General features: G+C 31.2%; 1 protein-coding gene across 2 annotated transcripts in view; it reads right to left on the minus strand.

Annotated features, from left to right (window-relative positions):
- LOC145318707 (serine/threonine-protein kinase tricornered-like) overlaps nucleotides 1-24,347 on the minus strand; it is a 220,380-nt gene that overhangs the window by 10,990 nt on the left and 185,043 nt on the right. For both annotated transcript variants that reach the window (XM_080160166.1, XM_080160165.1), the window contains 6 exons: nucleotides 21,171-21,290; nucleotides 15,691-15,801; nucleotides 9,567-9,690; nucleotides 8,590-8,707; nucleotides 7,155-7,275; nucleotides 483-618 (listed from right to left, as the gene is read on the minus strand). In XM_080160166.1, coding sequence (XP_080016292.1) covers nucleotides 483-618; nucleotides 7,155-7,275; nucleotides 8,590-8,707; nucleotides 9,567-9,690; nucleotides 15,691-15,801; nucleotides 21,171-21,290 — 730 coding nt within the window. The remainder of the gene's footprint in view (nucleotides 1-482; nucleotides 619-7,154; nucleotides 7,276-8,589; nucleotides 8,708-9,566; nucleotides 9,691-15,690; nucleotides 15,802-21,170; nucleotides 21,291-24,347) is intronic.

Consider the following 24,347-nt stretch of genomic DNA (forward strand, 5'->3'; position numbering starts at 1 on the left):
AACTACGGACTAACGAACAGATTCTATATGAGAAAATCGCTAAAAGTACATGTACTTTTAAGCTGTATGCAATTTAGTCCAAAATATATGTATATTAAAAAGTTCTTATTCACATATTGTGTAAAATAAATTCATCTAAATCTAAGTTTTATCATCAAATTTCCATTTAGCATCAAATTTATACCTCCATAAAATACATATATAGGATAAAATTGGATTTAATTTTAATATTAAAGTGAAAAAGGTAAGAATGAAGTAATAGTTATTTCTCGCATCGTATTATAAACAGCTTTCCGCGGATATAAAATAAACAATTATAAGATTAAAACCAGTTTTTTTAAATTTGTAGAAAACTGAATATAATACGATGCTAGACATAGTTTTTTCGTATGGATGAGAACCGGTCCCTAATCCACCGGATTCGAATGAATACGAGAAAAAATATGATTTTAGTATACTCAGGGTTCCCAGATTTATTCTACCTGTTTGTTTAAATACTTCTGGTGCTATATAATCAGGGGTGCCGACTGTAGAGTAAGCTAGGGCTCGTCGTTTACTTTTCCAACTTTCTGCTTTTCGCTTCGAGTCCACAGGAGAGTTGAAATCTGACGGATTCACCTGAAAAAAATAAATCAAATTAGTTTTTAAAAAGTACACGGCAACCTGTATCTTTGATCGGAAACCGTCTACGGTTGTTTTAATGGCTGCAGCTGAACACAAATTTTTGGAGGGAAAAGGCGGCTTTAAATAAAATTTTAGCATGTTATAGACATCTATGCGGCTGAATATTCTAATATTTTTGCTTGTTTAAAATTTGGTTGCATACAGGCAGTAAAAAGTTTGTTGTATAGATGTTGTATGTGAATTATTGTCTGACGTCATTACAAAAGTGTACCTACAATGTACTTATAATCGTTTTAGCTATAAAACTTGTAGCAATTTAGGAACACAATTTTTGCAATTCAATGACAAATGGCCAATAATTTAAAGTACATCCCCAACGTTTGAACACTCAACATTTTAAACCAACCAATCAAAATTCACTGAAGTCCCCAAAGTTGTTAAGCCAACGTTATTTAAAAACTTTGGGAACTAGTGTAATAAACAGCCCATTGTCCCCTCTCTCGCTGAATTATAATATATTTTTTTTATATTGTAATAGTTCATAGGAAGGTGTATTTTTTGGCATGGCTATTTTTGAACACATTATTTTGACAGTTTTTAGGAAATACCGTTTTATTTCTACTATCGAGCACAAATGTCTTTTCAGTAATATGTTCTTCCATATTAATAAAAAAGATTTTATGAAACAGCAAAAAAATAAAATGATTTTTATCATATTAAAAAATATCTATATTATCATATACTGTTTGATTTTAATTTTTTAATACTGTTTTTAAAAAGATTTTTTTGCTGTAAAATATAAACTTTACAAAAATTATAACGTCAATGGCTGGCCAAAGCATGAAAGAAAATGTGAAATAAGATTTGATGCAAGAATTGCGTCATACACAAGACAATTAATCATGTTAATTGCAATTTTTACAGTATTTTTCTCTTAAAAATTATAAAGAATCTTCTATTTAGTTAATTAGATAATTATATTATCTTTTATTAAACACAACTTTCAAAAAAAAAATTTGAAAAAAGTAAATTTGATTTTTGTGAAATTCTATGGCAATAGAAAAAAGGTCATCGCTCTAAGACCTACATGGGAGGCCCAATTGGCAAAGATTTATAGGCCTAGTAACTATGTAAGGTATTCTTATAAAAGACCTTATAAGTTTGCTTTTTTTCAAGTTTTATAGGGAGGGAGAGGACATTGGACTATAATTTACAAGGGTAATCAAAGTTGACTCAAAAACTTTAAGAAGTTTTATTAATTCAACCAACAAAGGTAATCTAAAGAAGGGATTATTTTGTGTATCTTAATTGGGGAGGTACATGAATTCATTTTCTAATGTCGTATCCCTTTAGACCAGGTGAAAAATGAAAGATGTTTATTAAATTTAAACTATTATTGATAGAATTCATTGGCTCAATTATGCAATTTTCCTAATAAAAACTATTATTAGACAAATTAGGTTCCCTTAAAAGGTCCTTTAAGCTACCTGGCAATTTATATATTATTATCTAGGATAAGTCCAGGGACGTCCAAGGGGGGGGGGATTACCCCCCCCCCCAAAAAAAAAATAAAAAAGCTTGGACGCCCTTACCTCTATGATATGAAGATTACCCACCCGTTCCCCCCCAAAAAATTTTATTTTTAATTTAACCCTCCCCCACCAACTAAAAAAGCTTGTACGTCCTTGGATAAGTCCCAGCACTAAAGGCCTACTCAGCAAGAAATAAAGATTGTATAATTTATCTTCAATATTATTTTTAGAACCCTGTTAAAATTTGTAGGCTAAAAATATGAATATTTGCTATTATAATTACAACCATAATATACATACAAATCACAAAGTCCATATTTTCGAAAATTAAAAGTGAAATAAAATGTTAGACAGTTCTTATCTATAACAATTTAAATTACAGAGGTGAATTATTAAAAAAAAAATTGCCTCACTAAAATCAGTGAGGCTCGCTGAAAAAATTAGAAGGAATAATTTTGCCTCACTAAAATTTTAATGAGACAAACTGATTTTAGTGAGGCAAAAGTTTTTTTTTAAGAATTCACCTCAGATTATTTATGATTTAGACAATAATGAAAAGAGTTAAAGTAAATTTCTTGACGACTATAAGTGACAGTATGACATGTAAACGTTGGTTTATTTCTAAATGTTAACAAATTCTGGCACTGAACTATAATGCTTTTAGGATATTTTTACATATATGTCCTTACTTTAGATATAATAATTGAAGATTCCTATAATCAACAAGTCTACAACCCTTACCCCCCCCTTCCCCATAAAAAAGGACTCACAAGAAGTGGCTTTAAGGCGATTTTTTTCAAAAACCTTCTTCCAAAAACCTGTCCTTATTTTGAAAGGAGGTTAAGGGCATACTAGTCCCCATAGTTTTATGATAACGTTTTCTTATTCGTTAGCTTAACAACCTTGGGGACACTTATAAAATTTTGATTGGTTCATTTATTTCAGTGACCAAACGTTTCAACTACTAATTAAATATACATACGGGGTAATTTTGTGTATCATCATTGGGGATGTACATCAGTTTATCGGCCATTGTCTTATCCCTTTAGATCCCTGGGTAAAGGGTGTTCCACTAGCGATTAATTGGATGTTGCTCAATAATATAATATATTCCTTTTAGATTATCATCTACTCATTCATTTACATTCTTACACCCCCTTCACATACAAATATTGTAGCTGGACAAAAAATCAGCCATGTGACGTCATAAAAACGAGGGAGATGAGAGGAGAAGTGGAAAAAGAAATGCTCTAAAAAAGAGATAGATAATTCCTCATTTTTATGACGTCACAGGGCTAATTTTTGAGACACTTTGTCCATCTACCAAATATCACAAGATAAGTTCTATCTTTTTCGCTTTTTTGGTTATACTAACAAATACGCCCCAAGAGGCCTCAAGGTGCACGTAAGGAAAGGGGGGTATCACCCTCAACTTTCCACAAAAAAATCAAGTTTTGGGTTGATTTTTTTTTTCAGGGGAGATTTCGTTTGGGGAAGTGAAGGCATCCTCCCCAATAATATTTATAAACTTTCCTTAGACCTATAAAAAGCTTCGCCATAAAGGAGAATCATATCGGTCAAGCGCTTTATAAAAAACAGATATTCTTTTACTTGTGTATTAGGATAATTAAAGTTCCTCATTTCTATTTCTCTCTTTCTTTTTTCTCTCATTTTTTTTTCTCTCCTTTTTTCTCTCATTCTTTTTTTTATTGCAATTCAACTTTTTCTGATTGTGAAAGTTTATATTTTTTTAACCGGGCATCTTTCTCATAAATCTTTCTGCCGTTCTCACGTGAAGTAAAGTACATGGGCCTGCGGTTTCTAATAATGTATTATTTAACATGAAAATATTACTAGAAAATATAATTATGAGAAGTAAATGAAACTGTTACAACAAACTTAAAACAGTTGTAAAACCCGTCATAAAGAAGTGAACGAACGGGCGAACCAGGTTTTTCTAGTTTTTCATGAAAATTACATAGAATAAACTAAGACCCTCTAAAGGTACAATAAATTAAAATACTTAAAGGGAAGGTTTTCTTTTGTACTAAAACAGACGGGTAGACGGACAGACAGACTGACAAACCTTGTTCAACTTTTAGTATGAGAAGTTGATAATAAATCTGATGATTCTCTCATTCTAGTTATAATATTTTGATGCCTATCTTCACGTGAATGAATGATATTGCGGAAAGTATCTAGTGCTTATTCAAAACTGCTATTTTTAAAGCTTTTCTATGATTAGCTTTTTTCGTTAATTTTGGCAAGTTAGAATTGTCTTAATCGATTTCAAACTTTGCATGATGATTCCTGTAGCAGTAAGGTATTTTTTAGAAAGTGTAGCATCCCTATAATTGTTACCAAAATGGCTGTTCGTCCATTTTAAACACGTTGATTTTAACTTTTTAATAACATATCTTTATGTTATATAAGTATCCATTTGATCTGATTTTTGAAATACCCATTTCTAGGACAACAAAGTACAATGTTATAAGCGAAGCATCTCTGTAATCATCTCTAAAACTGTCCTTTAACATTATCCTGTATTTAAGTAGTTTTTCAACAAATTCAACTATAATTTTGTTTCGACTTTTATACAATTATATTCTGATTATTCAGTTGTCATTCTTGTTTTAAAAAAAATGAATAGCACCGATGGGTTAGATAGCTAACTTGTCGACCTTAACGTCTCCTGTGACTAATTGTAAATGTATATTTCAATCGGTACTTAATATTGTGCTGATACATAAAAATGTGCCAACATTGTAAAAAGTATATGGCTTGAATATTTTTGTGTAAGTCTGCGCAGACATTCATCAACTGCATTGTTGAAATCAAGTAACTACTAAAACTATTTATTTCTAGCATTTTTAACGGCTGCGCCCTTATGACTCTTTGTTCAAAGGGACAGAGAAAGAAAGAAAAATAGTCTAAGACCAATAAAATTGCAATATTATGAGAAGGATTAAAAACAAAAACATTATAAAAACGTAGGTGTAAAAAAAGGAACCGAGCTAAATAAGTAATGTTACTCAAGATATAAAGGATAAAAAAAATATACAGCATTTTGAGCATTAAGAAATGTAAAATTTGAAACAGCTTGACATTAGAAAAGTATTTGATGTAATAATAATAAAAAAAATAACACCAAGTTTTGTAAGGAAATGTAATGACACTGTTTTTCTACCCAAGTACTTGTCACCAGTGAAGAAAAATGAACTTGGCAATATGGCTTCCTATTTTAACGTTTTTATGTTCCAGCAAAAAATTGGATACGGTAGTTTTATGAACGGCTTTAAGAGATTTGTTTTAGAGAAGACGAAGAAAGTCCCTTAAAAAATCATCATGTGACGTCATAAAAATGAGGGATTATACATCTCTGTTTTAAGGGTTTTAATTCCCTATCCTCCTCTCCTCATCCCCCATTTTCATGACGTCATTGAGGGACTTTCTTCGTCTTTGTTTTAGAGGCAAAAGTAATATTTTTTTAGCTTCTCAAACAGTATTGGCATCTCAGTATTTTTAAAATTTTCAGATAAAATAGTAAAAATAAAATTTGCAAAGTACATATAATTTTCGCTGTTTTATATTTGCATAAAATTTTTTTGGCAGGACCCATCCTCTCCCATTGGACAAGTATGGGTTGCCAGGGGCTGGCTGGCGGCTGCTCGGCTGGTAATGACGCAGGCGGAAGGCAAGTCAGGCCTGTCAGGCCTCAGGGAGTTAAAGTATACTTGATCAAAAGTTAATAAATAAGAAATAATTAATAAGGTGGCACTAATTTAACAGTGAATGGATATAAATGTAACTGGAAAAATCAGCCATGTGACGTCATAAAAATAAAGAATTATCCATCTCTTTTTTAAGGGTTTTCTTTTCCACTTCTTCTCTCATCTCCCTCATTTTTATGACGTCACACGGCTGATTTTGAGACACTTTGTTCAGTTACTGTAAAAAACCATTCAAAGACGTATAAGAAGCTTTCCCAAATTTTGCCTACATCAATACAGTTGTTTACTTACTACTTTAAATAACAAGACAGTCATGTATTTCATGTAAAAATAATAAATTAATAATATGGTGACTACCTAAAATCCTTCAAGCTATGGAAAAGCAAGGCACAGAGAAGAAAAAATGTTTCACACTTTGGTCAAGTCATATTATTTTTCAACCAACTTTGTTTTTCTCAGGGATCTATAGGGATAAGACAATGGCCATAAAATTTATGTTCATCCCCAATGATGATATACAAAATTACCATTTCTGTAGATTACAATTAGTGGTTGAAACGTTGAAATTCAATAAAAGTTCCCAAAGTTGTGAAGCCAATGAATAAGAAAACATGATTATAAAACTTTGGGTACTAGTGTAATAAACAGCCCAATATCCCCTCCCTTCCTGGTTTTTCTTCAACTATTGTGTTGTTATGTACAATTATAGAAACTATTTTTAACAAACTTGACTTGTTTTCAAACAATTTTTACTTGAAAAACAAACATTTCAATTATAAGCGGACAATTGGAGGATCAGCCAGACAAATGGACAGTAATCAGGGAGGGAGGGGACATTAGGCTCTTTATTACATCAGTCCCCAAATTTTTGTGATAACGTTTTTTTTATGGTCATAACAACATTGGAGCACTTAATAAATTTAATTAATTAGGTAATTATTTGAGTGCTAAAACGTTTCCACTTACTAATTGTAATCTTCAGATGGGGTAATTTTGTGAATCATCATTGGGGATGTACTTCAATTTATCGGATAATGCCTTATCCCGAAAGATCCCAGAAGTTAACAAATATTTTTGTTTAGCCAAATACTTTGTTTAAGTCCAAGTGTTATTAATTTGAAGAAAGATAAATATTTTTCATGAAAACTTAAGTTTTAAACTAAAAATAGCGCAATGAATACAGGTTTTAGTTGAAATAGATTGATGAAAGCTTGCCGTTAGTAAGAGGCAGGATTTAGTCTATTATAGAAGAGAATAAAACAGTTACCTGTGAAAGATCTCTATAAAATTCAGTTCTGTGTGATTTCTTAAGCCCGGTGCAGAGACCAAAATCTGATAATTTAACATGACCGCGGGCGTCAAGTAACAAGTTGTCGGGTTTTATGTCCCTAAAAAAATAAATTTCATTGTTTAATATCTATAATAAATACGTAGTAAAACAATGTCTGTCAGTCTGAAGTTTATACTTATATAATGACAGACATACAGAGTAAGCTTTATAGAGCAGGAGTGCTATACTTAATAATAATAATAATATCTTACCTATGAATAAATCCTAATTTATGAATAGATTCAATAGCTAGAGTTTCATACTTATATAATGACCAGACATACATACAGAGTAAGCTTTATAGAGCAGGAGTGCTATACTTAATAATAATAATATCTTACCTATGAATAAATCCTAATTTATGAATAGATTCAATAGCTAGAGTTTCATACTTATATAATGAGAGACATACATACAGTGTAAGCTTTATAGAGCAGGAGTACTATACTTAATAATAATAATAATATCTTACCTATGAATAAATCCTAATTTATGAATAGATTCAATAGCTAGAGTTTCATACTTATATAATGACAGACATACATACAGAGTAAGCTTTATAGAGCAGGAGTACTATACTTAATAATAATAATAATATCTTACCTATGAATAAATCCTAATTTATGAATAGATTCAATAGCTAGAGTTTCATACTTATATATTGACCAGACATACATACAGAGTAAGCTTTATAGAGCAGGAGTGATATACTTAATAATAATAATATCTTACCTATGAATAAATCCTAATTTATGAATAGATTCAATAGCTAGAGTTTCATACTTATATAATGAGAGACATACATACAGAGTAAGCTTTATAGAGCAGGAGTGCTATACTTAATAATAATAATATCTTACCTATGAATAAATCCTAATTTATGAATAGATTCAATAGCTAGAGTTTCATACTTATATAATGACTAGACATACATACAGAGTAAGCTTTATAGAGCAGGAGTGCTATACTTAATAATAATATCTTACCTATGAATAAATCCTAATTTATGAATAGATTCAATAGCTAGAGTTTCATACTTATATAATGACTAGACATACATACAGAGTAAGCTTTATAGAGCAGGAGTGCTATACTTAATAATAATAATATCTTACCTATGAATAAATCCTAATTTATGAATAGATTCAATAGCTAGAGTTTCATACTTATATAATGACTAGACATACATACAGAGTAAGCTTTATAGAGCAGAAGTGCTATACTTAATAATAATAATATCTTACCTATGAATAAATCCTAATTTATGAATAGATTCAATAGCTAGAGTTTCATACTTATATAATGACAGACATACATACAGTGTAAGCTTTATAGAGCAGGAGTGCTATACTTAATAATAATAATATCTTACCTATGAATAAATCCTAATTTATGAATAGATTCAATAGCTAGAGCAGTTTCTGCAATATAGAATTGAGTTGCCTCCTCTGACAAAGTATCTTTCTTCATTAATAAGGTCATCATGTCTCCTTAATATACAAAATATTTACTAATAAACAAGGATAATTATATCCATAAGTAACACTACATCACATACCTACATGTCATTTGACAACATAATAGCTAAACTTTAATAGAAAAAGGTTCTATCATAGGGATCTTTAAAGATATTGTAGCTGGACTAAAAAATCAGATTTGTGACGTCATAAGAATTGAGGGATTATCTATCTCTTTTTTAGGGGTTTTCTTTCCCACTTATCCTCTCATCTCCCTTATTTTTATGACGACACATGGCTGATATATGAGACAATTTGTCTAGCTACAAAGAAACTTAGATTATAAATGTAATTTAATGATTATGTAATTATTTGGGAATCTATATAATTACAAAAATAAAAAATAATACAGTTACATAAATAATATTATAATAAGATTAATAGGAATTAAAGAATGACATAAAAATACAACTAGAAATATTCCAGAATCAAAGAATATTATACTGTAAGAATATAATTATTTGTTCAGGAACTTTTCTACAAAATTAAAAAGCAGTCGGTTTGTTTGTTAGTAAACCATTTCTCGTATAAATATAAGATTTAAGAAGCTATTTATAGTGCCTATAAAAAAAGAAGTCATACAAAACAAATAACCAATGATAGGCCAATACAAAGACCATATTACCAATGGCAAGCCAGTATAGTTTTTAATTGACCAATGGTAGGCCAGTATTACACCATTATTTTTATAAAAAGATTTTAGTTTTAAAGGCAGGTTTTAAAGAATAGCTGAAAAATATTTAAAGTAAATAAAGTTTATTATATAGATTTTAGACAGTTTAATAAACCTAAATTTATGCTTTTTACAGAAAGGAAAAAATGCACAAATTACCTCCAGGTAGGAATTCCATGATGAGGTAGAGGTTGACCGGATCTTGAAATGAATAGAACATTTTGACAACCCACTGATGGTCGGCCTCAACCAAAATATCACGTTCTGCTCGCACATGCGCCAACTGAAAAAATATATTTTTTTAGTGAAAAAACATTACAGTGCTAAAAAAACTGAAACAAAAATCCCCACATCCTTCTTAAGAGGCTTCTAAGCATGTGATGTCGACCCATTTCTTTAATTTAGTTTTTTTTGGGGGTGGGGGGGTGTATTTTTAAGGGGTGATTTATTTTGATATGTTGGGGTGAACCTTCCCTGGACCTATAAGAAGCTTCACTGTGCAAAACCAGCACGACAACCTGTTATCCATATTACAACATCACCAAAGAATAGTCAAATTAAATCAAAACTCAATGATTTTATTTTTAGTAAAATTTCAGTTGCACAAGTAGCAGTGACAAATTTCAAAATATTTTAATCTTCTATTTAAATTTGCTTCTAGTTCAAGAAAAATTAAAAAGTTTAAACTTCAACGTCAAACAAATTCATTGTGTAATGATTTGATTTTGACATATTTGCATAAAGACATCGATGTCAACTTAAAATTATTAAAAACTGGCGACTAAGCCACTAAAGGCCTCTAGGGGCGCTTAGAAGTTGGAGGGGGGGGGGGGTTCTGCACAAACAGACACACAGATATCCTGTTACTTTTATAAAAGAATTAAGGCTTCTCTGAAAGTTTCCTTTAATGGGCCAATCAATTCTGACTTGATTAATATTACATGCTAAACCTTTAAAGTTACAGAATTTCGTAATGATGAGGGTAGGGCGGAAATCTTAAGGGATAAGACAATGGACATTAAATTGATTTACTTTCCCAATAATGTTTGGGTTTGGCCAATACCTATCCGACACCTAGCGGTTATGAGATTACTTTTTTGTTTGTTTTAAACTGCAATATTTTTTATAGCTTGCACCCGTTTTAATGTCGTGGCAACCCTGATTGTGACAATTAGCAGGGAATTTTATTTTCTAGCTGGGATTTGCATAGAAAATAGTTTTATCTGCATAATAATTCCTAACAATAATAATGTTCTCAGGGAATTAAAAAGATTTTCATTACAGAAAGTAAAATTTAATAGAATAGTTAATTTAAGCAGCTTTTCGTGGATAGTGAAATGAGAAAATTAAAGATTAATTCCAGTTTTGTTGTCCCTAAGGGATCGGAGTCAGGGCTAACAAAACTGCTAATAATATTATTATTTTGAGTTATTTTTTGTGGGAAATGCTATAAACAATACAATGCAAGATTTTTCAGTATGGCTACGGATTGGCTCCAATAAAGGGGATATATATCCGTTTCGAATTCATACTGGAAAGTCTTCATAAAATGATTTTAAGAAAAATCATAGAACTAAATTTTAAACAAAAACATTTTACAATTTTATTTTTATTGTCGAATTAGGAAATGAATCTAAATATTCATATTTCTAAGTGTGAGTTAATAAGCTTAAATAAAATTGCACTTAAAAATAAGAAATTAAACCTAAAGTTTTTTTTGTAGAAAAATAAACTATCAGCAAATTTTTCTAATTTGTTTTTGAAAAAAATCTTTTCAAAACATTTCAAATTTAATTTTGATTCCTGGATTTTGTTTTAGAAATTATTTGACAGGGGAAATATCTTGGGCCACTTTGTGCTTCCATAAGAAATAGGCATTCAGGGGAACTTCTACTCCAAAATCGCGTTGCGTTTTGGGGGTTGAATTGAAAATAACTGAACAAATATTCTTCGTGTAGATCATATTGAAGGTAAAGTTTTCAAGATTTAACTGTGGAAATTTTAGCGGCGGATTATATACCGGCAAACTGGCATGGGAAATGATTCTTAGTGTTTTAGACAAATCAACTTTTTTTCGTTCGGATACAGTGTGAGATATGAAATCATAACTATGCAAAAGGATCTCATTTTTCATAAGGTGCAAAGAAAAGGCCGAGAAAATTTATTTTTATTGCCTAAAAATTCTATTTTTATTAAAAGATAAGTCAAATGTCATAAAATTATAAATTGTTTTGAAATATTGTTTTTTCCTCGACCTTATCAAATCTGAACACAGTAATAGTGTCTGACTAATTATGACGTAACAAAAAAAATTAGCCAATGAGAGGCCGTTATTGACCAATGGTAAAATTTATAGTGGCCTCTCATTGGCTATTTTTTTTGTTACGTCATAATCAGTCAGACACTATTACTGTGTTCATCAAATCTTTTTTCAATTTTAAAAAAATACTCAAAGGAAAAAATCCCGCGTTTTTAATATTTTTAAATTATATAAAGTGTTTATGTTTAAAATTGTTATTGTCAGCAAAATTGTCCAATATTATTAGTTTTATATAAGAGGACAGTGGAGCGATGCAGGGACAAGGGAGGGAGGGAGTGGACAGTGGTCTGGTAATTTCACTGGTACACAAAGATTTTATGACGTATGTTTGGCTCGAAATATTTGGGTATTTTTAAAGAATTTTGATTGCTTGGTGGTAATTTAGATGTGATAATAATTGAATCTATTTAAGGGATATTTTATTTATCATCATTAAGATAAGGAAGTCAATAAATTTATTGTCCATTGTCTTATCCCTTTGAATCTCTGCAGGAAGCAACGTGATTTTTACGCCACAATATGACGAGACACAATATTTTTAGCTTTTTTCTATTTTATAATTTTCAAAGAATTTGTTGAAGCCGGAAAATAATAAAACAAGAAAAATTATTTTCATAACAGTATCGCAGCAATATCAAGATATTTGTATATTTGATTAAACAGAACAGTAGATTATTATACAGCAGGAGTTTTTTTAAAGCAAGTAAAGCATGCCATTTAATTGTTTAGACATTGTAAATAATTTATATTTCTAAATCTTTAACATTAGTCAAGTAACAAGGAAGTTGCCGGAGAGGGAGTGGACATTTGGCTATTTTTACACTAGTCCCCAAAGTTTTATGATAACGTTTTCTTATCTTATGATAACTTTTAGTACTTATAATGAATTTTTATTGGTTGGTTCATTAAGTGTCCAAAAGTTGTAAACTCTGGAAAAGCGTAATTTTGTTTATCATCATCGAGATGTACATCAATTTATCGACCATTGTCTTATCCTTATTGTCTTAAATGACTACTCCATGCGGACATATTAGTACTTCCTAATATTAGTATGGAATCTACAAAGATGACAAAAACGCTTGCGAAATATTTTTTTGCCATATATTAATACATGAAGGGAGGGGACATAGGGCTGAAAAATATACTGGTACACAAGTATTATAAATATAATCTCTCATACATTGGCTTTTAACACTTTAGGTACTTTTATTAAATTTTGATTAGTTGGTACAAGCTAGAAGTTCTAAACTATTCCACCATTTATTTTGATCTACAGAAGGAGGAGCAATTGACACTATTTATCGCCAATGGTGTTATCCCTGCATGCACATATATGATGTTCATTTTACTAAGACATATTATGAATTATTACTGCGGTATTGGTATTACATTCGCATAATATTGTCACAAAAACTTGTAACGTCCCATAAAGTTGCATTGAAACCCCCCCCCCCTCTCCTCCCACTAATTACACTAATTAGAGAAAAGGTCTTTTGGTGGTTATTTTAGATTAGGTTATGTTAGGTTGAAAAGACATAGGGGAATAGGACCTAAAAAGTTTAAGAACAAAAGGACCAGAAGAGATTGGAATCATGTATTATGTGTGTATTAGTAACACAATTTTTTTAATCTACGTCATATTCATTTGATTATTTAGAGGGAAAGGGCGGTCGATTGTAGATTACTAATAAATTTAACTAAATCATGATCAAAATTGCTAAATAACATTATCTACTCCTAAAATACTTTTTTAAAAACTAAGGAAATTAAGACTATACAGACAGGGAAAAAGGAATATGACCATAATCCAATAAATTTAAAGTATAGATGTATAACCGGACAACTACCTGGATCCCCCTATCAAGGAAATTTTTCGTCTGCTAGCAAAATGCTTTCTGCTCTTTTGTATCAACTTGCCTTTTTTTTACTATTCACGACGACATTCGTTGATTTTCAAAGATCCAATTAAAAGACGGCGCAGGGTCCTCAGAAAGGAGACAAGTAATTTAAGCCCTTCCCCTTCTAGTGTTTTACTCTAATTATAATCCTACCCCCTTATTGTAATATAGAGTGAGATTATTGAAAGAAAAAAGTGGATTAATTTGCAAGCTATTGTCATATCTCTTGCTGTACAAAAAAATAGACAAAAATATATATTTTGTATTTATCCTTTGCAATCAATATCTTTTATGTAAAATAATTAGATGGTATTCAGAGATAAATTAGATAGATTTTACAGTTAGGTAAATGATTTTAATTCTCTTTACTAAGAAAAAATTATATGATATCACTAGAGGCCTCTAGGGGTACTTGAGTGAAAGAGGTTGGGGGGTTGAAAGTCGACCCTTTACTTTTTTTGAAGTAAAGCTTTTCTATGATTAGGGTCAGTCCGTCCGTCCGGAACGGATAGTTTTTTCTCTCGTTAATTTAGTCATGTCAGAATTGTTCAAACGATTTCAAACTTTGCATGGTGATTCCTGTAGTAGTTAGGTACGATTTAGAAATCCTAGCAACTCTGTAAGCATTATCAGAATGTACGTACGTCCATTTTTAACGTGTTGATTTTTTTTACTTTTTTAATAATAAATTTTTATGTGATAAAAGATTGATCTGATTTTTAGCATAATGATTCCTTGGACAACAAAGTACAATATTATAAGCGGAGCAATTCTATAATGAAGTCCTAAAAATGTAAGTCTGTCCATAAACATTATTTTTTCAAGCAGTTTTTCAACAAATTTACTTACAATTTTGCTTCGACTCTTTTACATTTACATTCTGATTATTCAGTTCTGACACTATACAAGTGTTAATGTCCGTTTGTCCTACCGTTTCAAAGCTTCAGTAATTAGCGAGATCTTAAGCTACACACACACACACTAATAAACATCCTGTTACTTTAATTTAAGATTTATCTTAATTTTGTAAATTATTCAAGAATTTGAATTCAAAGCCCTCTGATGATAGGAGAGCAACCACAAGTAATGCATTGCATATAGTTGTAAACATAACTACGTTTGTGGATCTAACTATACTTTATATAAAGAAACAGAAATTAAGATATATAAACAAAACTATGTTTGTGGATCTAACTATACTTTATATAAAGAAACAGAAATTAAGTTATATAAACATAACTATGTTTGTGGATCTAACTATACTTTATTTAAAGAAACAGAAATTAAGTTATATAAACATAACTATGTTTGTGGATCTAACTATACTTTATATAAAGAAACAGAAATTAAGTTATATAAACATAACTATGTTTGTGGATCTAACTATACTTTATATAAAGAAACAGAAATTAAGTTATATAAATATAACTATGTTTGTGGATCTAACTATACTTTATATAAAGAAACAGAAATTAAGTTATATAAACATAACTATGTTTGTGGATCTAACTATACTTTATATAAAGAAACAGAAATTAAGTTATATAAACAAAGTGTCTAATAAAAGTATCAAATGTACAACAGTAATTTCTTTTATTTTTTTGGTATCAGATTATTACAGGGAGTGAGGGGGACATTGGAATATAAATTATGTTGACACCCAAACACAATCTTTTATTAGTCGGCTCAAAACTTTGGGGACTTGTATTGGATCTTGATTGGGTTTACAAGTCTTTAATGATTACTTTTAATTTTGATCTACAGAATTTTGTTTATCGTAATTGTCTTATCCCTTAAGATCCCTGGATTATAAGAAAACAAATTGTACTAATTTTTTTATAATGCATACCAACCAAGGACGTCTAAGCTTTTTGTTGTAAGATGCGTAAAATGAGTGGTTTTCAAAGTTTGAGGGGTATACTTCTTTTTTAAATTTGTTTTTCTAGTTTGAGGAGGGTTAAACATAATAAACACCCCTGTAGCCACCCTTCCTCTTGGACATCTCTGATAGCAACTCCATAAAACTTTATTGGCGAGTGTTTGCAGGTTAAAAAATTGATCCTACCTGTTCTTTTTCCACCATGTCCGCCTTCCTAAGAATCTTCATGGCGTAGATATGTCCAGTGTCAACCTTCTGAACTAGCCGCACCTCACCGAAAGCTCCTTTGCCTATCACCTGAAATTAAAACAAAATCTATAATATCTATTTTATTTACAAACAAGCTGCTGTGTCCCTAGCATCTAGCGAGGAGGGGAGAGTCGAATTTGATAACCCAATTTCTTATTTTAGATTTTAAAAGAAAAAGTAAAAAACAAATTTCGTGGGGGGGGTAATTTTTTGGGGGGGGAGGGTGTAATTTTTTTCTAGATGCGATTTCTCTTGGGAGGATGGTGGTATCCTCCCCCAAAACAGTTATAAACCTTCCCGGGACCTATGAGAAACTACCCTGTTAAGGATGCTTTACATTGTATCCAGGAATAGTTATTTCTAAATTATAGCTTTGGGAATGGCTTAAAGCCATTTTCTTGTCCCCTTCCCCCTTTGAAGCAACTAGTAATTTATAAAAACAAATATGATATACAATATTGGTTTATCGATCGCATAATACTAAACTATCATTATAAAGTTTGTTAACCAATTTAATTAAGTTTTTTTTCTTCAATATTCATAAAAAGTTTTTTTTAGAAGCGTAACTACTTCATATCTAGATTATTGCCCGTGCATATGTCCAATGGTTATTGCTATGTCTATCTTTTTTCTATTTTTTTATTAATAAAACACAAGGCCACTTCTTACGCCTCTAGGGGCGCTTTAATTCCATTTAAAAAAGAAAAAAGTAAAAAAATTGGGGGGTATGGGACTTTTTTGGGAGGGAAGAGATACCCTCACTCAAAATAGTTAAAAACCTTCCCTTGACCTATAAGTAGCTTAATTGCATTTCGGTTTAGGGGTTAGCATGATCCTTCGCTTCAGCCAATAGGATATAACTAGGGTTGGGCCGGATACTCTTTTGGTCCGATACCGGATGTCCGGCTGATTTCTAATGCCGAATATCCGGTATTCGGCAGGATATTGAATATGGCCCGATATCCGGCAAATTACCGGATGCCCGGTCGTATAACAGGATATCAGGCATTAGAAATAACCCGGATATCCGATATCCGGAAAGTTTAATATCCGGATATTGAAATTGACTGGATATCCGGCCCAACCATAATATATACATTATAAATTTATTAGATAAAAAAGTTAATGACAGACAGACATATAAAAAAGCCTCAAAACTTCTTTAAAAATTCAATATTTTGTGTGAATGACATTTTCTTTGAGGTTTAGGCAGGTTCATGCCTTTAAATAGAATACAATATGACGTGGGATACAATATTTAATAAAGGCCTGGGTCTTGTGTTTTTAGTGGAGAATTTGGAATGTTTTTGATATTACAGAGAGGAAAATATACTATTTGCAATTACAAATTTTTGTGTTTAGAACAGAATGATAACAACATACATAAAAGCGAAGCTTTGAAACGGTAGGACAAACGAACATTAAAAATTTTCAGAACTGAATAAGTAGAATATTAATGAACAAGTCTAAACAAAATGGTAAGTAAATTTTTTTCTAAATTTCTTCATTACAGGATACTATTTAAGGACATACGTACCCTATTGACAAAGGAATCAGTATTCTAAAAATCAGAAGAAAAGGATAATAATAACATAATAAAATTGTTATCAAACAAGGATGACAACATCCATAAAAGCGAAGCTCTGAAACGGTAGGACAAACGAACATTAACACTTGTATAATGTCAGAACTGAATAATCAGAATGCGAATGTATAAGAGTCAAAGCAAAATTGTAAGTAAAGTTGTTGAAAAACTGCTTGATACAGGATAATGATTATGGACATACTTACATTTTTAGGACTTAATTATAAAGTTGCTTCGCTTTTAATATTGTACTTTGTTGTCCCAGGAATCAGTATACCAAAAATCAGACCAATCGGATAATTAGGTCATATACAAATTTGTTGTTAAAAATGTAAAAAAATCAACATGTTTAAAATGGACATACGGACATTCGGGTAATGATTATAGAGTTGCTACGCTTTCTAACTCGTACCTAACTATTACAGGAATCACCATGCAAAATTTGAAATCAATAGGACAGTTCTAACATGCCTAAATTAACGAAAAAAGCTATTTAAAAAAGTAAAAAAATCAACATGTTTGAAATGGACGTACGGACATTTTGGTAATGATTATAGAGTTGCTACGCTTTCTAAATCGTATCTAACTACTAATGGAATCACCATGCAAAATTTAAAATCGATAGGACAATTCTAACATGTCTAAATTAACGAAAAAAGCTATCCGTGACGGACGGACGTACGGACGGACGGACGTACGGACGGACGGACGGACCGACCCTAATTATAGAAAAGCTTCGCTTTTAAAAAGTAACAAATCTGAAAATTATAGAAAAAGTACATTTTTTTAACCCCCAATGGTGTGTGTGTTTGAGTGTGTACGTTAGTGTCAAAGGATATTTGTCAAAATTTTCAGGTCAATTTTAAATCTTCAGAGTTCAGTAGGGAGACAAGGATATGACAATGGCTGCCTCAATTTATTACCCCCTCCGTCCCCTCCCTCTATTATCATCTTCTGTCTTTAGTATATGTTAGTATTAGGGGAAAGAAAGGGTTGCAGAATAACTTAACCGCCAATGTCTGATCCCACCCTGAAGTTGAGTCTCTTCATATTTTGTCAGATCAAATATTGCAGGAATATTCCATCAAATAAAACTAGAGGAATCAGGGAATTTAAGGGATAAGATAATATGTATACATCCCCAATGATTCTAAACAAGATAACCCCTTTTCTAAATTAGAATTGTTGGCTGAAACGTTAGGAAACTTCAGTAAATAGTACTAAAAGTTTTTGAGATAACCTAATTATAAAACTTTGGGTATACCCATTTGATTAACAGCCTATTGTCACCTCCCTCCCCGATAAGTATTGGCGGGAAACTGTAAGCCCAATATATATTCAAAGATATTTTTTTTTATTTCTTAAGGTATTATTTTTATTTTGCAGCTTTCAATAGTTTGTTAACTTTTCATACTTGAATGTTGTCAAGTTTCAGGAATAATGTAATTGGTTTTCTCGTATTCATTCGAATCCGGTGGATAGTAACCGGTTCTCATCCATACGAAAAAACTATGTCTAGCATCGTATTATATCCAGCTTTCTACGAATATAAAAATGTACAATCATAAGATTAAAACCAGTTTTTTAGCCCGTGCCTTTGGCACCTCGGGGCTAAAAAACTGGTTTTAATCTTATGATTGTACATTCTATATCCGCGGAAAGTCGTTTATAGTACGATGAAAGAAATAACTATTCTCTCTCTATCCTTTTATAAAAGTAACAGGATGTCTTTGGCGTATTAATCTGTGTGTATGTGTGTGTGTGTGTGTGTGTGTATAACGAAGTAAAAAGAAGTTTCTTTGTGGTGAAGCTTCTTATTTATCCAGTGAAGCTTGATTATTAAATTGGTTGAGGTAGGATGACACCAACCTTCCATGAAGAGAACTCGGGTATAGTCCCTTTCGTAACATCGCACCTTATGGGGCGATTCTTTGTATTTTTCACAGTATATTTTCTCCTACTTCTAGCTCTAACCCTGCGGGGCCAATTACCTAACAACGTGGGGCAATCACCTAACCCAATATAACCTAACCTAACCTAACCTAAAATAACCTATAAAAAGCCATTTTAAAAATACGACGAATCGCCCCTTATGGGGCGATGTTACGAAAGGGACTATTCCCTAGAACCCCCCTAGAACCACCAAAAAAATGAAATAACCCCTTTGAAATTTTATAACGTAAAGCTTTATGGATCTAACAAAAGAAAATATGATAAAACCATTCCTTTCTCCCAGTAGATGGAAAGTTTTGAAGATAAGACCATTCCTTTCTCCCTGAAGGAAAGTTTTGAAGATAAAACCATTCCTTTCTCCCTGTAGATGGAAAGTTTTGAAGATAAAACCATTCCTGTCTCCCAGTAGATGGAAAGTTTTGAAGATAAAACCATTCCTTTCTCCCAGTAGATGGAAAGTTTTGAAGATAAAACCATTCCTTTCTCCCTAAAGGAAAGTTTTGAAGATAAAACCATTCCTTTCTCCCTGAAGGAAAATTTTGAAGATAAAACCACTTCTTTCTCCCCGAAGGAAAGTTTTGAAGATAAAACCATTCCTTTCTCCCTGAAGGAAAGTTTTGAAGATAAAACCATTCCTTTCTCCCTGATGGAAAGTTTTGAAGATAAAACCATTCCTTTCTCCCTGTAGATGGAAAGTTTTCAAGTTGTTAAAGTTTTGAGTTTTGGTGTAAAGGCATTGACAACCCATTTAGTCAATAACTGCTCCTTTACATTCAACCAATATCAGAGAAATGAAAGGATAAGACAATGGACGAGAATTTGATTTATACAAACCCAATCATGATAAACAAGATTACCCATTATATAAAATAAAATAATTGATTGAAAAATTTGTGCACTACCAAGTTTCAACCCAATCAATTAAATTTAATAAAAGTACCCAAAGTTTTGAGCCAACAAATGAGACAACGCACTTATAAAACTTTGGGTACCAGTGTAATTTACAGTCCATTGTCCCTTCCCTCACAATAGTCATCACACACTCAATTTACATTAGGATAACTTGTATTTTTTTTTCTAAAATTGTCCTAATCCGTAAGCCCTTTAGGTCAAACAATATAGATATTAATCCTTTAGTTTTTCATATCATTTTCCGCAGTCAACTGTCTATGAAACCAATTAACTTATAAGGTCTCAAACGGGTATTGAGGGGTATTTGGACTTTAAATTATACTGGTACCCAAAGTTTTTAAACATCCTCATTGGTCACTCATTTATTGGCAAGTTTTTAAAATCTTAATTGGATAGTTCTAAGAGGTAATGTTTATCATAATTGGGTTATCATTCACTATCTGATCCCTAGTTATCCTATGGTATAAAGCAGTAAGCTTTACAGTGTACCTTCGCACAGGTTCTAGGAAGGTTTATAGCTATTTTTGGAGAGGGCACCCCCCCCCCCCACCCACTCAAATTCAAGCCCTCAACACATTAGTATCCTAATATATAAAGTAGTAAGCTTTTTTGTCTGTAGCGAAGGATCTAGCTAACCGCTGAACTGATATGGTCCTCATTTACAGTGTAGCTTCACATAGGTTCTAGGAAGGTTTATAGCTATTTTGGGAGAGGGCACCCCCTCCTCCAACTCAAGCCCCAATCACTCTAGTATCCTAATATATAAAGGATCTCGCTAACCGCTTAAATACTATGGTCCTCCTTTATATGGAATCTTCTTATAGATCCCGGGATGGTTTTAGGCTATTACATTTTTTTTTAAAATCTGGGTATGACTTTAGATTATTTTTTACCCTTCCATATTCCTTCGAATATAGAGCCCTTAGATGCTAGGAGCGCAGCCGCTAGTATATGTATAAGTACTTACTTTCAAGGGATCGAAATCGTCGACACCCAGTCTTGATCTCTTGAGTCTGAGAAATTCAGTTTCCTTTGCTGCGTGCAGGACTCGCTTCTCTGCCCGCACACTATCACTCATAGAGTTGTCCTGAAATAATAATGGATAAATTAATAATTGGATCCTACACCAGATTTTCATGTAATATAGTAAACTCTGTAGTGGGCCAAAAATCGATCTTCCCCACCGCCCTCCTTTACCCCATCCCCACCCCTCATACTGGATAAACGACCCAACCAATAAAAGCGAGGAGAAATTGCAACCTAAAATGACGAAAATTTTTCTCTTCTCATAATATCCACTATTATTCTACATCCATTGAAATAATAATAAATAATAAACAAAAATAATGTTGAAAATTAATCACGCAACCTCTATCCATATTATATTTTATAATGTAAAGTAGTATGTTTTTTTTTGTCTGAAGCTAAAGTTAGATTATCAATAACCAATGAAAGCTTTACAAAGATCCCAAGTTGGTTTTATGCTATTTTGTTTTGAGATTTAAGCCTTGGGAAGTTTTCGGGCTATTTTTCTTCCTACATCTTACTCCTTTGAATACAGAGCCCCTAGATGCTAGTGGCGTTATTTTAACATTATTACAAAAAAATTAAATACTCATTTTTAAAGTTTTGAAATATATTTTGATATTTAAAATCGATAGTACAAAACTACGTCTTTTATTGAGAAAATGATTTAATTAATTTAATATGTAAAATTACGCACTTAAAAACACAAGAACCATTATTATTTTAGTGCGCAATTTTCAGCCAATTAGGCTAAATTTAGATTTGTTAAGCATAAAGCCTTTTATATTATATTTTTAGTAATGCAGCTACTCTATGCAGCTAAAAAGTTATTTTTAAAGTTTAAAAAAAACGATGTAAAGCCAATTTAGGGTCTGATTGTGGCAGTGGGTAAAAGTGTCTCAAAAACAGTCATGAGACGTCATAAAAATGAGGGAGATGAGAGGAGAATACCCCTAAAAAAAAACTAAAAAGAGATGGAACGTCACATGGCTGATTTTGAGACACTTTGTATTTGATTTTGTATAGAATTTAGAAAGGTTTATTTACTTGAATGAACTAAACAAACCGAATAATAATTCTATTCAGCTTTTTACAACATTATGTTAGTGGTTATTAAACCTTGTACTTTTAAATTTGAATACATTCTCAGATTACTAAGTACTTGTCACTCAAAAACATCATTAGCTTCGTTACTTATGTGCAAAAAATGTTCTTGTTCCTATCTAATTTAATATCATTTTGTTTATACACAATACTAATTCTAGATCAATTAAAAAAACAAAGACTTTTCAAAAGTTTTTTTTTGCTTTAACCAAAAGTAGAATGACCTTTACAAAATTACAAGTACATCAAACTTTTGTATTTTTTTTTACATCGACATAAGCATAATAAAGTCATAATGTCGTTGGAAGAATTAACCAATTTTATGGTAGTTATAGGTTTCTAGATAGAAGGATTATACAAATATATTAGATTTAATAACCTTGTCAGGATTACTACATAGTCCACAGGATCTAATGTCAACCAAAAGCTTCCAAATGATTATTTAAGAACCAATTGGTTTTATTTTTAAAGTGTTAAATAATATAAAGTCATAAGATTTGTTCAATATTTCAAGACTTGAAATGGATTAAAAATTTTGATTATTTCTTTAATGATTGTTGCCATGCAATGTTATAATTGAAAAACGTAGAATTTTTGTGAATGTAGGTTTTTATACATATAAAATAATTCCGGGATAGTTATATCCATAAGCAGTGCAGCAAAGTATAAACAACAACAGGTCATATACCTATGGGGTACTACCCCTCCGGGGCTATTTTAACCTTTACTTAACCTTACGTAAAATAAATCTATACTTTGGTATGCAGTACCGACATAACCTAGATTATCAAAGAAAGAATCCTATTTTGATTAATAAAAGTTATACAATAACATTAATAATAATGTACCAATATTATGTCATACAGAAATATTCTAAGTATATTGTATATGATATTATAATAGATGTATTATAACGTCCACAAATGTATTTCATTTGGATTGTAGACATAAATCATTTAAATTAAATGTTTTGGATTTTAGGAGTTTTCTTCCATAGCGACTATTGCTTTTTTGTTGACATTTTAATTTAATAATATGTAACAACTACTTTGCGGTCGTGATGGCCAACCTATAATCTCCATATAATGGTAAAATATAAGCAAAATATTACATATATATGCATGCAGAACAAGGGGTAAGGATATTAATTCTGAAAAGATTTTGCCGCTCAAATCAAGCAATCACATGTCTCATTGGTAAAATAACAGCTTACGATTGCATGGTTGAATTTTGACAAGAAGACAATGTGATTGGTTTAAACAAATTGATTGGTCAGAACACACACTTATTATTGGTTGAATTTTCACAAGAAGACAATGTAATTGGTTCAAACAAATTGATTGGTCAGAATACAAACTTGCTATTGGTTGTCTTTTTACAAGGAGACAATGTGATTGGTTCACACAAACTGATTGGTCAGAATACAAGCTTGTTATTGGTTTTCTTTCGACATGGAAACAACATGATTGGCTCATGTGGATTTGTGTATCTAGCTGGTATGATTAGTTTATTTATGCATAAATCCAGTATATAAACTATATGATTGCTGATAATCTGCCATTTTTGTTGCCAAAATATTCGCATAGATTAATGGATAGTCAAATGGACAAATAATACAGTAATATTTGTTTGATAAATTTTTAAACATTGGATTAGAGCATCATTAAAAAAATCTTAACGTTTAAACGTTTAAAGAGCATTACAATTCGAATGGAACTAATAGATTTAAGTATTTTTATTTAGTATGTAATTTTAATAATAATTATTTTTTAACCAATTTTACTGGAAGCCAGAGTACCTATCCTGTTATTCAACTGATATATTGTGCATTATTCGGCGCCAATATCTAGTTTAGATAATATCATTACAACACGACCTAACAGGGATCTTAAGGGATAAGACAATGGACAATATATTGATGTACTCCTCAATATATATAAACAAAATTACCCCTTTTGAGTTTTAAAATTATTGGACACTACCAATATCTAATAAGAGTACCCAAAGTTTTAAG

Source organism: Acartia tonsa, chromosome 5 (genome assembly GCF_053477335.1).
Source record: "Acartia tonsa isolate MP-2025a chromosome 5, ASM5347733v1, whole genome shotgun sequence".
Classification (NCBI taxonomy): Eukaryota; Metazoa; Arthropoda; class Copepoda; order Calanoida; family Acartiidae; genus Acartia; species Acartia tonsa.